Source organism: Hemibagrus wyckioides, linkage group LG11 (genome assembly GCF_019097595.1).
Source record: "Hemibagrus wyckioides isolate EC202008001 linkage group LG11, SWU_Hwy_1.0, whole genome shotgun sequence".
Taxonomy (NCBI): domain Eukaryota; kingdom Metazoa; phylum Chordata; class Actinopteri; order Siluriformes; family Bagridae; genus Hemibagrus; species Hemibagrus wyckioides.
Genome location: NC_080720.1, coordinates 24,183,964 through 24,198,848, shown reverse-complemented (window position 1 = coordinate 24,198,848; position 14,885 = coordinate 24,183,964). Strand labels below are relative to the sequence as shown.

Here is a 14,885-nt window from a genome sequence, read left to right as displayed (position 1 = left end):
ACATGGAAGGTAGGCGAGATACGATACGATGCTGGAAGCTCAAGGCGGAAAGAAACTGGATTAACTTGGCGTAGAATTTTAAACAGGCCAACAAACTTGGGGCTTAACTTATGACAAGGAAGTTTTAGTTTTATATTCCTAGTAGAAAGCCACACCTTCTGACCCACTTGGTAACCTGGGTGGGGACGCCGATGCCGGTTAGCTTGGAGCTCTTGTCGTCGGATCGCTCTCTGGAGACGAACATGGGCTCTTTCCCAGACCTCCTGACTACGTCTTGCCCAGTCTTCAACTGTAGGCACATCCGAGGGTTCCCCGGACCAAGGAAAGAGCGGAGGTTGATAGCCCAATACACATTGGAAGGGAGTTAAGCCGGTCGAGGAGTGGCGCAACGAGTTTTGGGCATACTCAGCCCAGGGGAGAAACTCACTCCAACGGTGTTGCTCATGGCTGCAGTATGTTCTTAGGAACCTCCCAATTTCTTGATTAAGCCGCTCCGCTTGGCCATTAGACTGGGGGTGATACCCTGAGCTGAGGCTGACATTGATCCCAAGTTGTTTGCAAAACTCCGACCACACACGAGATGTGAACTGTGGGCCACGATCAGAAACAATGTCCTCGGGTAAACCATAGTGACGGAAGATGTTTTGGAAAATGGCTGTGGCTGATTCCATGGCAGTAGGCAGACCTTTCATGGGGATTAACTTGCAGGACTTGGAAAAGCGGTCGATTACAACCATGACTGTGGTGAAACCTTGAGAGACAGGGAGGTCTGTGAGAAAGTCTACTGAGATGTGAGACCAGGGTCGGCGTGGAACTGGCAGTGGTTGAAGTAGACCTTCTGGTAGCTGATGGCTCGTTCGGGACTGTGCGCAGATCGAGCAGGAACGGATAAACTCCTCGACATCGTGGTTGAGCGATGGCCACCAGAATCTTTGTCGTACCAGCTGAATGGTTCTACGGGTGCCGGGGTGTCCTGAACTCAGGCTCTCATGGGTCCATCGTAACACTTGTTGGAGGAAACCTGTGGGTACATAAACTTTGGTCGGTGGACATGTTGGGGGAGGAGCCTCTGTCGATTGAGCCCGTTCAATTTCACTCATCAGGTCCCACTGCACAGGAGCTACTTGGACAGATGGTGGAAGGATAGGCTCTGGGCTGGATGGTGGCTCCAGGGTTTCATGGATTCGCGACAGGGCATCTGCTTTCCCATTCTTAGACCCGGGGCGGTAGGAGACTGAAAACTTGAATCATGTAAAGAATAGCGCCCACCTAGCTTGCCGTGGGTTGAGACGCTTGGCTTCCCGAAGATAGGCCAGATTTCTGTGATCGGTAAGGACCAGGAACGGGTGGCGGGCCCCTTCGAGCCAGTGCCTCCATTCTTCCAGGGCAGCCTTTATCGATAGTAGTTCCCGGTTCCCTACGTCATAGTTCATTTCGGCCAGTGTGAGCTTTCGGGAGAAAAAGGCACAAGGATGCAGTTTTCCGGACTCTGGTTGACGTTGAGAAAGCACAGCCCCTATCCCACAGCTCGAAGCGTCCACCTCCACTACGAATGGCAGCTCAGGGTTAGGATGACGGAGTATCGGAGCGGAAGAAAAACTTTTCTTAAGTTTCTGAAAAGCAGCTCTGGCATGATCAGTCCACTTTAATTTCTTGGGCTTGTCTTTCAGCAGTGAAGTCATTGGGCTAGCAATGGTACTGTCGTTCCTGATGAATCTCCTGTAAAAGTTCGCAAATCCAAGGAAGTGTTGCAAACCCTTGATGGAGGTAGGTTCGGGCCAGGATGTAATGGCGGACACTTTCGATTGATCCATTTCTACTCCTTCATGCGAGATTACATATCCTAGAAATGTTACTGTGGAACGGTGAAACTCACATTTCTCCAGTTTCACATAGAGATTGTGGTTGGTGAGGCGTTGGAGGACAGCACGAACATGAGAAACGTGTTGATCTAGGCTGGCGGAATATATGAGGATGTCATCTATGTAAGCAATGACGAATTTGTTTAGCATATCCCTGAACACTTCATTGATAAGTGACTGGAAGACGGCGGGGGCGTTCGTGAGTCCATATGGCATGACCAGATACTCGTAATGTCCATGTGTTGTGTGAAACGCTGTCTTCCATTCGTCGCCCTCCTTTATCCGGATGAGATTGTAGGCGCTGCGCAGGTCAAGCTTGGTGAAGATTTTGGCTCCTTGTAACTGTTCGAGGGCTGCGGGAACCAGGGGAAGAGGGTAAGGATACGGGACTGTGATTGCGTTCAGGCCTCGGAAGTCAATGCAGGGTCGAAGGCCGCCGTCCTTCTTTCCTACGAAGAAGAACCCTGCTGCCGCTGGTGAGGTAGACGGGCGGATGTATTCAGCTGCAAGGGCTTCCTCAATATATTCCTCCATAGCAAGCTTTTCAGGAAGTGACAGGGGGTAAATGCAATTCTTAGGTGGCGTGGTGTTCGGAAGAAGGTCAATGGCACAGTCCCAGGGTTGATGTGTGGGTAATCTGGCAGCCTTTTCTTTACTGAAGACCTCTTGGAAATCTTGGTATTCTTTAGGGAGTGTGATTTGGAGCGATGATTCGGGGCTTTCGATAGACGTGGAAAGGCATGGACGGGTTATCGGGTTGCAAAAACAGTTCTCTAGGCAGAAGGTAGACCACCTTTTTAATTCCCCCTCCTTCCATGAAATGTCCGGGTCATGAAGTTGAAGCCAGGGAAGGCCTAGGACGACAGGGTTTGATGGTGAGGAAATAACGAAAAATCTCAGTCTTTCTCTGTGAAATAATCCGATCTGAACCTCCATGAGAGGTGTGTGGTGAGTAAGAAGGCCCTCCCCAATGGGCTGATCATTTATGGCAGTGACTTTTAACGGCGGAGTGCATGGGATAGTTGATAGGCCGAGCTCACTGACCAGGTTGCTGTCTATCAGGTTCACTGCTGATCCGGAGTCAACCAGCGCTGTGACGAAAAAACGAGAGTCATTGTGAAGGACGAAGGCAGGAAGAGAAACCTTAGAAACCAGCTTCACGACTTCTCTCTGGGATGTGGCAGGCTTCTCTGGGCATTGGAAGACTCTGTGACCTGGTTGTCCACAGTAGAAGCACAGCTGCATCTGCACACGGCGTTCGCGCTCAACCTCAGAAACACGAGACCTCCCCAGTTGCATAGGCTCGGTGACTTCCTCCTTCTGGCTGTGGTATTCCATAGTGCCACGTGGTGGGGAACGAGGTGTGGGGGTGCGAGTACGATGCTGGCGCCGCAGGTTGTCAAGGCGAATAGCAGTGGATATGTACTGGGAGAGAGTAACATCAGTGTCTCTGCACGCCATTTCCGCCTTCAGCTCTCTAGTAAGTCCTTCCCGAAACACCGCTATTAATGCCGCCTCATTCCAGCCTGACTGAGCAGCGAGCGTGCGGAACTTAATAGCAAAATCAGCAGCTGTATCCGTTCCTTGGCGTAATTCCAGTAATAGGACAGAAATGTCTTTACCTCCTGCCGGATACTCAAACACTTCCCTGATCAGATTCGCGAAGTAATCAGCTGAGGTCTTGACCTGAGGATCCGAATCCCACACAGCTGAAGCCCAATCCAGCGCTTTGCCCGTCAGCAGAGATAAAAGGAATGCGCATCTGACGCTATCGCTGCAGTATACCTCCGGCTGTTGAGAGAAAAAGTTGTCACACTGGCGCAGGAAACCTCGGCATCGATCCGCGGCACCATCAAACTTTTCTGGCAGCGTGAAGCGTGGAATTTCACTGCGCGGAGGCGGAACTGGAGCTGCGGCGGGAGATGGCGTTGGTGGCTTTTAACGCCTCCACCTGGTCCTGGTAGAACCGGATCATATGTCCTTGGCGAACTAAGGTTGCACGAGGATCCGCTGGATTCTCTGAAGGCGAAGTATTCTGTAAGGACGCACTCGAGGCAGGTAGAATCCATATGCAGATCTTTATTCACAAAACGGCAGGCAAGAATTGGAATTGATATGGCTAAGCGAAAGGGTCAAAAACCGGAAAATCAAGAACTAGCGAACAGAAACCAAAACCGCAAAACCAAGACTCGTAGAAAACAGTAACAGGCAAAGATCATACACGTAGCAGGCAATCAGGAACAATAAACAAGGCTTGGTACGTAATCCACTAGAGAGAACAATACTTCGCAGGGAACAATAGGCAGCGTGCTGCTTAAATACCCGAGTAAGACAGGAAGTGAGTTTGCAAATGTCAATATTCGGGTGATGGCTCCCTCTGGTGCTCTGGTTCTGCAAGCATCGTTACACATAGCTTACATTTTACGATAATGTTCTTGTCTACCTGTGTCAAATAATTAAATTTTGAAGTAAAACTCGCTTCTGCTGACATCTACTTCAGCGACTACCAGCTAACTGGCATGAACTCACATGCAACTGCAATACAGCTAATGATTTTAAAGAGGCAGCATTACCTTTAGACAGTAAATTTAGATTTTAAATTCAATACTGATTTATATAAAACTGTTGAAATTATTTACAATATGTGTTATGCAAGTACATTATAAGTACCTGTAATTCAGTTACTTAAAAATGAACATTAATCCTTTACTTTTATCAGTGGATAAGTTAGTATTATTATATAGTAAAGTAAATTAGTATTAATTACTTTAATAAGTAATTTAATTACTTAGTAATGCATTATACCCAACACTGACTGTTAGATAATTCCACCCTAAATGAAGATAAAAATTATCCTAAATATTTATTTAATATTGTATACAGCATATTACTCTATCTGATCAGTGTTTACAATGTTCCACTCCCCTTTGAGAAAACAATTTAATGTCAATATTTTTAATGTCTTCAAAATATTTATCATTAGTTTGTATATAGATAAGAAACAATGTCACCAAATGAAAAGCTAGTTCATGCTTTTGTTAATTTTTCAGATTGGATTATTGTAATGCCTTACTGTCTGAATGTTCTAGGAGGTGCATAAACAAGCTCCAGTTAGTCCAGATTGTAGCAGCTACAGTCCTAACTAAAACCAGAAGATATGAACATCTCTCTTATTTTACCTACACTGCTTTGGCTCCCAGTCAAATTTCACATTAATTAAAAAATACTATTTCTGATTTATAAAGCACTGAATGGTCTTGTGCCACAGTACTTTTGGTTTCTTGGTTTCAGACACGGTCTCAGTGCTTTAAGTCCAAGCTAAAAAACATATTTGTTTAGTTCAGCAAGCCATTTATGAATAATTTTTCATAGGTACAGGGACAGATCAGGAATGTTCATGGTCATAGAGTGTTTTAGTAAACTGGAATGTTTGGATGTTGTTGCTCAGGTTTGTTGATGGCGGAGTGGCTGGCCGCTTTATATTCCAGTAAGCCTACACGTGAGTGTCACCTTCCTGTATGCTGTCATAGCTAGTCCTGCTCTAGTCATAGTCGAGTCCCTGCTCACTGCAATATGCACACATTTTACATTGTTCTTAACCAGTAACCGTGATCGAGAGCATGCTGTAGGAAAACATGTTTTGACGTCACGCTAAAATCTCTTGTAACATACATTGCTCTTTGATTAATTATTTACATATCCCAGCACCAAATGGTAATAAAATTAGACAGTGATCAGGAACTGTAAACTAGCTTGGGGGTCAACTCCAGGGATCTTCCTTCCATTCAATGCTTTGTTTAAGAGTATCACCTCTAGACTTTTGCATTGTCACACCTTCAAGGCCTGCCCACTCAAGCCTTTAAAACTGCAAAGTACATGCTTTTTCACTGGACTCGATGACTACAGTGCCATTGCAGTGTGTTCTGATCTCCAATAAAAGATTCCTGCTGAACACTACTTCCGAGTCCCCTGGTCTGCCTCGGTTGAATTCACAGCAATGCCTGTAACTCTGTCTCTCTATATGTTGAGCTGAACATGCTAGTCCTGAGGTACCAGTGATTCTGATTGCTTCTGCTTTCCTGACCTGCCTGATCCGTCCCGATGCCCTACTTCTGGTTGGAGCCGCATCACTGGGAGGCCGCTCGCTGCTAGTACATGGGACTGTTGTGGATAAGTAATAATACAATATAGTACAATTGGAGACCACGGCAGTGGCTTTGAGCATCTGTTACAGTTATAGAATTTAAATTGTGTACAATCACACTTTGTAGTGTCACCCAGATGAGGACAGGATCCCTTTTGAGTCTGGGTTCTTCCTCATATCATCTCATGGAGTTTTTCCTTGCCAATGTTGCCTCTGGCTTGCTCATTAGGAATAAATATAAATTTGAATTTTAAAAACTTATCTTTTTAAATTCCTGTAAAGCAGCGTTTTGCCACAATGCCCAATGCTATACAAATAAAATTAAATTGAACTAGCAGATAATTTATGATATTATTGCAACTAGCCAGCAACCCTTATCCATTCACTTAATATAATTTCTTTGCACTTTTTTTTAAAACGAATTCTTAATTTTTTATACACTACCATTCAAAAGTCACTTGGAAATTTCCTTGTTTTCTAAGAAATTAGATGAGTAGGACATATAAATAGGAAATATAGCAAACGAACAGGACATTTAGTCATTGTCAGAGTTAGAAATAATGATTTTAATTGAAACGATGAATGTGTTCTTCAACTATGCTTTCATCAAAAAAGCCACCTTTGGCATTCTAGCTGTTACCTCCTGCACATGTTACCTCCACATCTTTTTCTGTTCTGGTTAGAACCAGTTTTTGCTGTTCTATAAAGGGAGTAGTTCATATCATGGTAAGATATTTTAAGTTTTCTTAAAATTTCTTGCCTTGAAAAGCCTTCAATTCTAAGCACATCCATAGATTGGTGTGTTTCCAAAGAAATGTCTTCCTGGCCATTTTGAGCCTGTATACAAACCCACAAATACTGATGCTCCAGATACTAACCTAACCTAAAGAAGGCCACTTTCATTGTGCGCTTAATCAATACAACAGTTTTCAGCTGTGCTGGCACAATTGTAAAAGGGGTTTTCTAATAATAAATTAGCCTGATAAAATGATTAACCTGAATTAGCAAACATAACATGAGATTGAAACAGAGGATTGATGGTTGCTGATAATGGGCCTCTGTGCGAAAATGTAGATCTGATGTAAATTTGATGTAAACTTGATGTTTTTGAAATGGATAAAAATGGGTTTTACTTTGGAAAATAAGAAAATTTCCAAGTGATACCAAACTTTTGAACGGTATTGTATGTCTCTTAATTTGTGGTTAAATGTGTCTTAAATGTAAACTGGTGGTGTTGGTGCTTTCTGTTGGACAATTGTTTTTGAGCTGCTGCTCTAATGATACTGTATGTTCCAACCCTTCCTAAGTGAGAATTCAGCTAATCAGTTTTCCTGTGTATATGCATTGGCTTGCCGAGGTTTACCTATTATCTCCCTCCACTTTCTATGACCCCCTGACAATTCTTAGATTTGGGCAGATTTATTGAGGATCCTAAAATTTATCATAGCTAACAGAGAATTTATGTATTCGTAATCAGTGTTTGGTGTAACGCATTAATGCTAAGTGATGCGTTACTTTAAATAAATTACTTATCCACTGATAAAAGTAAAGTAAGGGATTGCTGTTCATTTTTAAGTAATTTCTTTACAGTTATTTATAATGTTTTGTATGAATCAATATTGAATTTAAAATCTAAATTTATCATTTAAAGGTAAAAGTGAATGCTGCCTCTTTGTATGTATGAAATATGGTTCTCTTACCTTTGAAAAATATTTGCAGAGGAATTCTGTTTAACTAAAGAAGGTTACAATTGTTACTATAAATGAAAAGTATTACAGTATGTTTTAATAAAGCTAAAATGTTGGCTTTAAACTATTCCATATTTGAATGATTTAAATGAATGTGTTTCATTTCTATTGTCTATCCAGTCAAGGTTTATAGGGATTTTAAGAAGTAATTAGTAATGAGTTTCAACACTGTTCCTAATATTTTAATGTGTCAGAGACCCAAACTATTGGGACCTGTTGAACTGCAGATCTAAAAATACATCCACCCCCACTTGGTCCAAAAAACCCCACACACATTTACACAGCTGTCAGGGATGCCAAACTGCTATTCATAGCCTCTATTCATGTTCTGCCAAGGACATTTTGGGATAGGACAGGTGTGTGGGTGTATATTGGGAAAATTTTGATTGACATAAGGTCTGTTCACTGGGAGTGGTGGGCAGTATTTAGAACTGGTATTTGAGCTGTGAAACATGGTCATGACTAAGCGCTCCCTTATAAATCTCTAAATAAGGAACAGAAGCCCATCTGACACCAAAAGGCTCTCCTCTATTATTTTGCATATCAGGCTGGGTAGCAAACAATAACACAATTATAAGATTTTGAATCACTGAAAAAAAAAAAACTTGATGTGGGCAGGATTTATGATTACCTTACAGGAATGTTCAGTAGCCCAGAATTAATTTCGGGGTGGGGGCTGGTGTGAGAAAATATACTACATAAAGGTGCCATGAGATCTATTAAATTAATGAGTATGAAGCTTACAATGATAATTTGAGTTGATATCAGATTATTAATCTTTATTATCAATCATGATTAACAACAATGCCATAAAACACCTTTATGACAGTTCCAAAATCTAACTTTTTTAACATCATTACAGTACAATTACTACATACAACATAAAACATTTACTGAAATGTTCATAAAATGTATATAACCTAAGCTGTGCTATATATTAATTATACATATGTCACCATTTGGAATTGGTAAATATTTTAGGAGCTTCAAATGTGAAATCCATGACCTTAGCCATGCCACTGTCTACATAATGTTTGCAATGATTATTCAGGTAGGTTAATCTAATTGCACGTGTTTGCAGATAATAGTTCATAAACATGACTATACATTTATTTCTCCATTAATTGGATCAACAGTACATATAAACTTTATGTTGGAAGTACCAAAAAACTTTTACATTTCAACTGATATGCATTGTGGTTAGGTTGAATGAAGTGATAGCAAACATAACATAAAAAATTCATATATATACACACATATGTTTACAGGTTATACATAAGTGTACATTAGTTTATTTTGACCTGCAAGAGAACCTAGCAGCAACTCAAGATTAAAACCTTTTGAACTATGCTACATTAATCAGCTAAAAAACTTTTTACAGTAATGTTAACAAAATTGAATTCCAGTAAATAATAATAATGCTAATGCTTATAATAATAACAGTAATAATAATAATAATAATAATAAGAAGAAGAAGAAGAAGAAGAAGAAGAAGAAGAATACTTCTCCCAAAGTCAGAATGCTTTTTTGAGTGCTTTGGTGCTGTTTTTGAAAATAATAATAATAATATTAAAATCTTGTCCCCACCCGCCACGAAATTCTGAAGTACTTTTCTAAAGTTCTTAGAAGGCCTATGACCCAGTAATGATCACCCTTTGTCTGGTTGTTCTGATCTTTCTTTTTCAGGACATTTCAAATTGTTCTATTGGCTATGTCCAGTGCTTGTGCAAAGGCAATTTACCCTCTTTTGTCAGTTTCAAATGGCTTAATTTTCTCCTAACAGCATTCGGGACTTTATGTAGGCCTATCCTTTTTAACAAAAAATTGATTCACAGGCCAAACCCTGGGCTAAAATCAAGACTAGACATGCAGAGCTATTCACTGTTTAAATCACTGGTCTACCACGGCATGCCTAGGCAACAAGAAACACCTGTCAGTTACATGTTCCAATATTTTTAATCACTTAAAAATTGTTTTACACATCTACATACTTTCACATGGAATTGAACCATAGTGAAATGTTGCCATCCTTAAATGTGTGAAAATTAAAATCGGTAGGCATAATCAATTTTATTAGTGAATATTATCTAATAACAATATTACTAGTAAAATTTAAATTCAATTCATCATAACAGTTTGAGATATATAGCTGCTGTGTCAGTTACAGTTTCCCCACAGCCCGAGGAAGTAAAGCACTATATATGATCGAAAAAGTCTGCGAAATAACTTAACCTATATAAGCTAAAATACAACAGGGCACTAGGTGAAGTAATTAGAGGGGATAGTTTTAAGTCGAGTAATCTTCCTGAAATAGCAAACGCATAAAGAACATCAAATAACGTTGTGTTCCAGATGACTGGGGAATAGGAAAGCACCACATCTATAAAAACACCAGGAGTTTGGTGTGTTTTTTTTTTATTCTCTTACCTTCTCCTGTGCTCGGATAATCCTTTTCTGTACATTACTAGCCAATTTCCCGGCGTTGACCCCTTTCGATGTCTCAGCCATTGCGCGAGTTTCGGGTAAGATACGGTCAGAGAATAGCGCAAATAAACGGAACAAACAAGAAAAATAAATAAAAACAATAAAAACAACAACAAAAAGTCAGAAGGCACAAGGTTTCGCTCGCTTGCACTGTTCTTCAACTTCTTAAAGGGAATGTGAAGACAGCGTCCAGTGCCCCTTTAAAAAGCCCCCTTTAATGCGATTTCGACTAATTATAATGACGCATTCACCATGTACTGAACATAAATAACTGCACTCAGTGACTGTGTACGCAGATATCCACAGCCTTAGTGTGATCTTTTTCCGGAAGCATAAATGATTTTAAATACTTCTAAAACAAATAGGGTGATTATGTTACCCCTCCTGCAACACCCTTAAAGGCACAGTTAAACTTGTTTTATTCATTTGCCGACAGCTAAAAATTGGCATGAGTGATGTAGTCTACGTCTCTATTTTTAGCTTGTGATTTTTCTATTTTAATCGAACATATGCAGTAGTCTTTACAACAGAGAGGAGCAAAGATGTTTGAATTCTGACTTCAACCCATTGGATTTCATACATTGTAATATTAAATAAACTGGAAGTGGGATTGACACAATGCCATTATTCAGTAGCCAAAGGCAAAATGCAACAAAACAAATCACAAAAATCTAGCACATTCTAAAAAAAAATTTTTTTTAATGAAATGCTTTTGAAAAGAAGGTGACTGGATGGAACATGGTTTTCTACTTGAAACACTGGGTAAGGATAGCCCCCACCCAGTCTCAGAGATGTCCTCAGAGTGCAGGGACTCAGGTGCAGGATAAGGGTACTTCACAGTTCACTGGTTCAGGGCCGAGTAGTCAATACATGGTCGGTCACCATATTGAAAGACAAATGGCTATAACCCAAGGTTATAAATGGCTATAACAAGACCATTCAGTGCTTTATAGGTCAGTAATAGTATTTTATAATCAATACAGGGGTGTTCATGTATTTTCATTCTAGGACTCTTGCTGCTCTGTTCTGGACTAGGGCTTGGTTTTGCACCTACTGGAACATACAGACAGTAAGGCATTAAAATAATCCAATCTGGAGCTAACAAAGTATTAACTAGCATTTCTGCATCATGTAGTGAAATTATATTTCTTATCTTAGAAATATTTCTGAAATCAAAGAAGGCTACCCTAGTGATATCTACATAAGCTTCAAATGAAAGGCTGTAGTCAATAATCACACCAAGTGCTTTTACTGCTGCATATGATGAAACAGAAAGGCCATCCGGAGATATGCTAATTACTACAGTAGAATTTACCAATTTAGAGTTGAAATTGGCACTGCAGGTGTAAATTGTCAAACTGGTTGAATTCATCAGTGATGCTGGGTTTGCCTGTGAGAGGTGCAGACAAGATCGATAGCGACAGATTCCCAGCCAATGCCCAAACCCCAGCGACTGGATGTAGTGCCAGTCCCAAGCCCGGATAAAATGGGAGGGTTGTGTCAGGAAGGGATCCGGCGTACAACCTGTGCCAAGTTGTTGTGTTGACCAGTTGGTCTGCTATGGTGACCCCTCACACACAAGGGAGCAGCCGAAAGATCAACAAACTGAAAAAGCTTTCAAACAAGGACTAAATGAAAGAGTTAAGAGTTATGATGCTGAAAAAAAACCTGATTGTGAAGTTTAGTAAAGCTGTTTTATGGCCTTGTTTATTTGGAGTGTTAAGCTGACGTTAAAGAAGTCATACAGTCGTTGCTGTAGTACGTGGTGTAATCTGGAGAAAATATTAACAAAATATTGTTCATTCAGAGAAATTGATGTTGACGAAATTGAAAGTTTTTTGTGTGTATTTGTTGTGTGTCGTGAACGTTGGATTTTCTCTGTGAAATACATGTCTGAACACCCACAAGGCTGCAGGCCCAGACTCTGTCTCCCCCTCCACCTTGAAGCACTGTGCCAATCAGATGTCCTCAGTGTTCACAGACATCTTTATTACCTCACTGGAGACCTGCCATGTGCCAGCCTGCTTCAAGACCTCAGCCATCATCCCAGTCCCCAAAAAGACAAGGATCACAGGACTCAATGATTACAGACCTGTCACCCTGACTTCTGTGGTCATGAAGTCTTTTGGGCACCTCATGCTCTCCTACCTCAAGAACATTACAGACCCTTTCCTGGATCCACTACAGTTCGCCTACAGAGCCAACAGATCTGTAGATGATGCTGTGAACATGGCCCTCCATTTCATCCTCCAACACCTAGACTCCCCAGGATCCTACGCCAGGATACTGTTTGCGGACTTCAGCTCTGCGTTTAATATGATTGTCCCAGCTCTACTTAGAGAAAAGCTCTCCCAGCTGAATGTGCCTGGCTCCATGTGCAGTTGGATTATGGACTTCCTGACAGAGGCATTTCAGGAAAGACATTTCAGGAAGGACCCAGCCCCCCTCCCCCCTGTCATCCTTTATGACTCTCCGGTGACATCTGTCGAGTCCTTCCACTTTCTGGGCACCACCATCAACAAGGAGCTCAAGTGGGAGCAGAACATCAGCTCCCTCACCAAGAAGGCTCAGCATAGGATGTATTTCCTGTGGCAGCTGAAGAAGTTTCTCCTCCCCAAGAAGATGCTGGTGAACTTCTACACTGCCATCATCGAATCTATCCTCACAGTCTGGTTTGCTGCAGCTACAGCCAGGGACAAGGCCAAGCTTCAGCGTGTCATCCACTCTGCTGAGAAGGTGATTGGCTGCAGTCTCCCATCTCTCCAGGAGCTGTACCTCTCCAGGACCCAGAGACATGCATCCAAGATCGCAGCTGACCCCTCTCATCCCGGAAACGAACTTTTTCAGTCCCTCCCCTCTGGCAAGAGGCTCCGGACCATCAGGACCAGGACCTCACGCCCCAAGAACAGTTTCTTCCCCACTGCAGTCAGCCTGCTGAACAGTGCCTCACTCACCCCCAGATGACCCCCTCCCACCCCGGACAGTCACTTCCACATTCTAAATTGCACTACTGTTCATTCAAACTTACACTTTTATGCACAATACTCACACTTTTGTATGCAATACTTATATCATTTTACATTGTGTACATACCTCATATCTGTATATATGTTTGGACAGTCACTTTCACCTTTTAAATTTTTCTATTGCACTAATTTTCATACAAGACACCTTATACAGTATTTATTTAACTTATTTACCTGTGTATATGTTTGCACCTGACACCAAGACAAATTCCTAGTACTGTAAAGTGCTCCTTGCTGACCCTTTGCTTTACCTGGCAATAAAACTTTTTCTGATTCTGATTCTGGTGCAGATGCATCACACCATGCTGAGGGAAAGAAAGATGGCGAGCCACCCATAGACTGAGTTTGGATTTTCAACATTTCATCTCTCATCTGGCAGATTCTTTTCTCTTGAAGTCTAAGGAACAGAGGTATTTATTTTCACTGATTTATTTATAGGGGGACTGAGGTATTTACTTAATTCACTGTACACTTTGTGTAGCACTGAGTCAAGCATCTAGTTAACAGGGGTCTTCCATACGTCTGTGAACAGGAACCTTGTGGAACACTGAACATAATCTTTGTATACATAGAGAAGTCACCATTTAGATCTACAAACTGATTACCGATCAGTCAAATAAGACCTGAATGAATGGATTCTAACACATCCTTATTAACCCTACTAAATCTAGGATGGATACAGCTGCTGTTCTCAGAGGATCTTCTAACTTATCAAAATGAATATTAAAGTCTCCCACAATTAATGCTTATTCTAAAGAAACAGCTAGGTCTGAAACGATATATCAAAATTCACATAGGAATTCAGAATATGGCCCTGGAGGTCTGTAAATAGCAATTAGTGGCACATGAATTGTGTAAGGAATAACTGAAAGAAGCTGATTAGTTGTACATCGGTTTTCTGTTTGTTTCCCGTTTCTGCCGGGAGGTACTGTTTTTTCCCCCGGTTCTGCCGGTAGGTATAGTTTGTTCCCCAGTCTGCCAGGAGGTATTGGTTCGTTCCCCGCTCTGCTGGGGGTGCGCTCGTTAAACATGAACTTTCCTTTCCCCTGTTGTTCACGCTGCCCAAGGTCCTCTAAGTCTTTGTGAATTGTAACAATGGGTAGAAGTGGCAAGTCTAAGCAAACTCCCAATAAATGGATGTATAATTATGGTTTTGGTGTTTTTGTCCAACCTTTTATTGACAATTTAGCATGGTGGACTGAGGGTGAGTAACAGTGCCGTCCCTATCCTAGAGAAGGGTTTTTTGAAGATAATGATTTAAACACAGCTACCATTCTTGTTTTCAATGGATATGGTGACCCTAACTGGGATTACAAGTATATAACATGGCCCAGATACTGCCGCCTTATGCTCCACCCATACTGATGAGAGACAGAGATAGACAGGCTGAAAGACAGGAGAAATTTGAATCTGTAGTCATTAGAGACACTCTGCAATCTCAGCCTAATTCTACTGAAATTAATGCCACAGCTCCCTTTGTGCAGATGGGTAGGTCATTCCATGTTTATCCTCCAAGCATGAGTGAAATCAAAGCTATCTGTGATCCTCTTCCTCCCTGTTCCCATCCTAGTAGATTCGTTGACGCTTTGAAAGCAGCATACATGTTATGCCCAGTTAACTG

General features: G+C 41.5%; 1 protein-coding gene across 4 annotated transcripts in view; it reads right to left on the bottom strand.

Annotated features, from left to right (window-relative positions):
* bin1b (bridging integrator 1b) overlaps window positions 1-10,629 on the bottom strand; it is a 51,281-nt gene extending 40,652 nt beyond the window's left edge. For 3 of the 4 annotated variants that reach the window (XR_009206064.1, XR_009206063.1, XM_058403046.1), the window contains exon 1: window positions 10,182-10,629. Coding sequence is in view for 2 of the 4 variants with exons in the window: in XM_058403046.1 (XP_058259029.1) it covers window positions 10,182-10,262 (81 nt within the window). In the remaining 2 variants the exon portion in view is untranslated. The remainder of the gene's footprint in view (window positions 1-10,181) is intronic. The other variant, XM_058403044.1, reaches the window with a different exon arrangement.
* Between the last annotated feature and the right edge of the window lie 4,256 nt (window positions 10,630-14,885).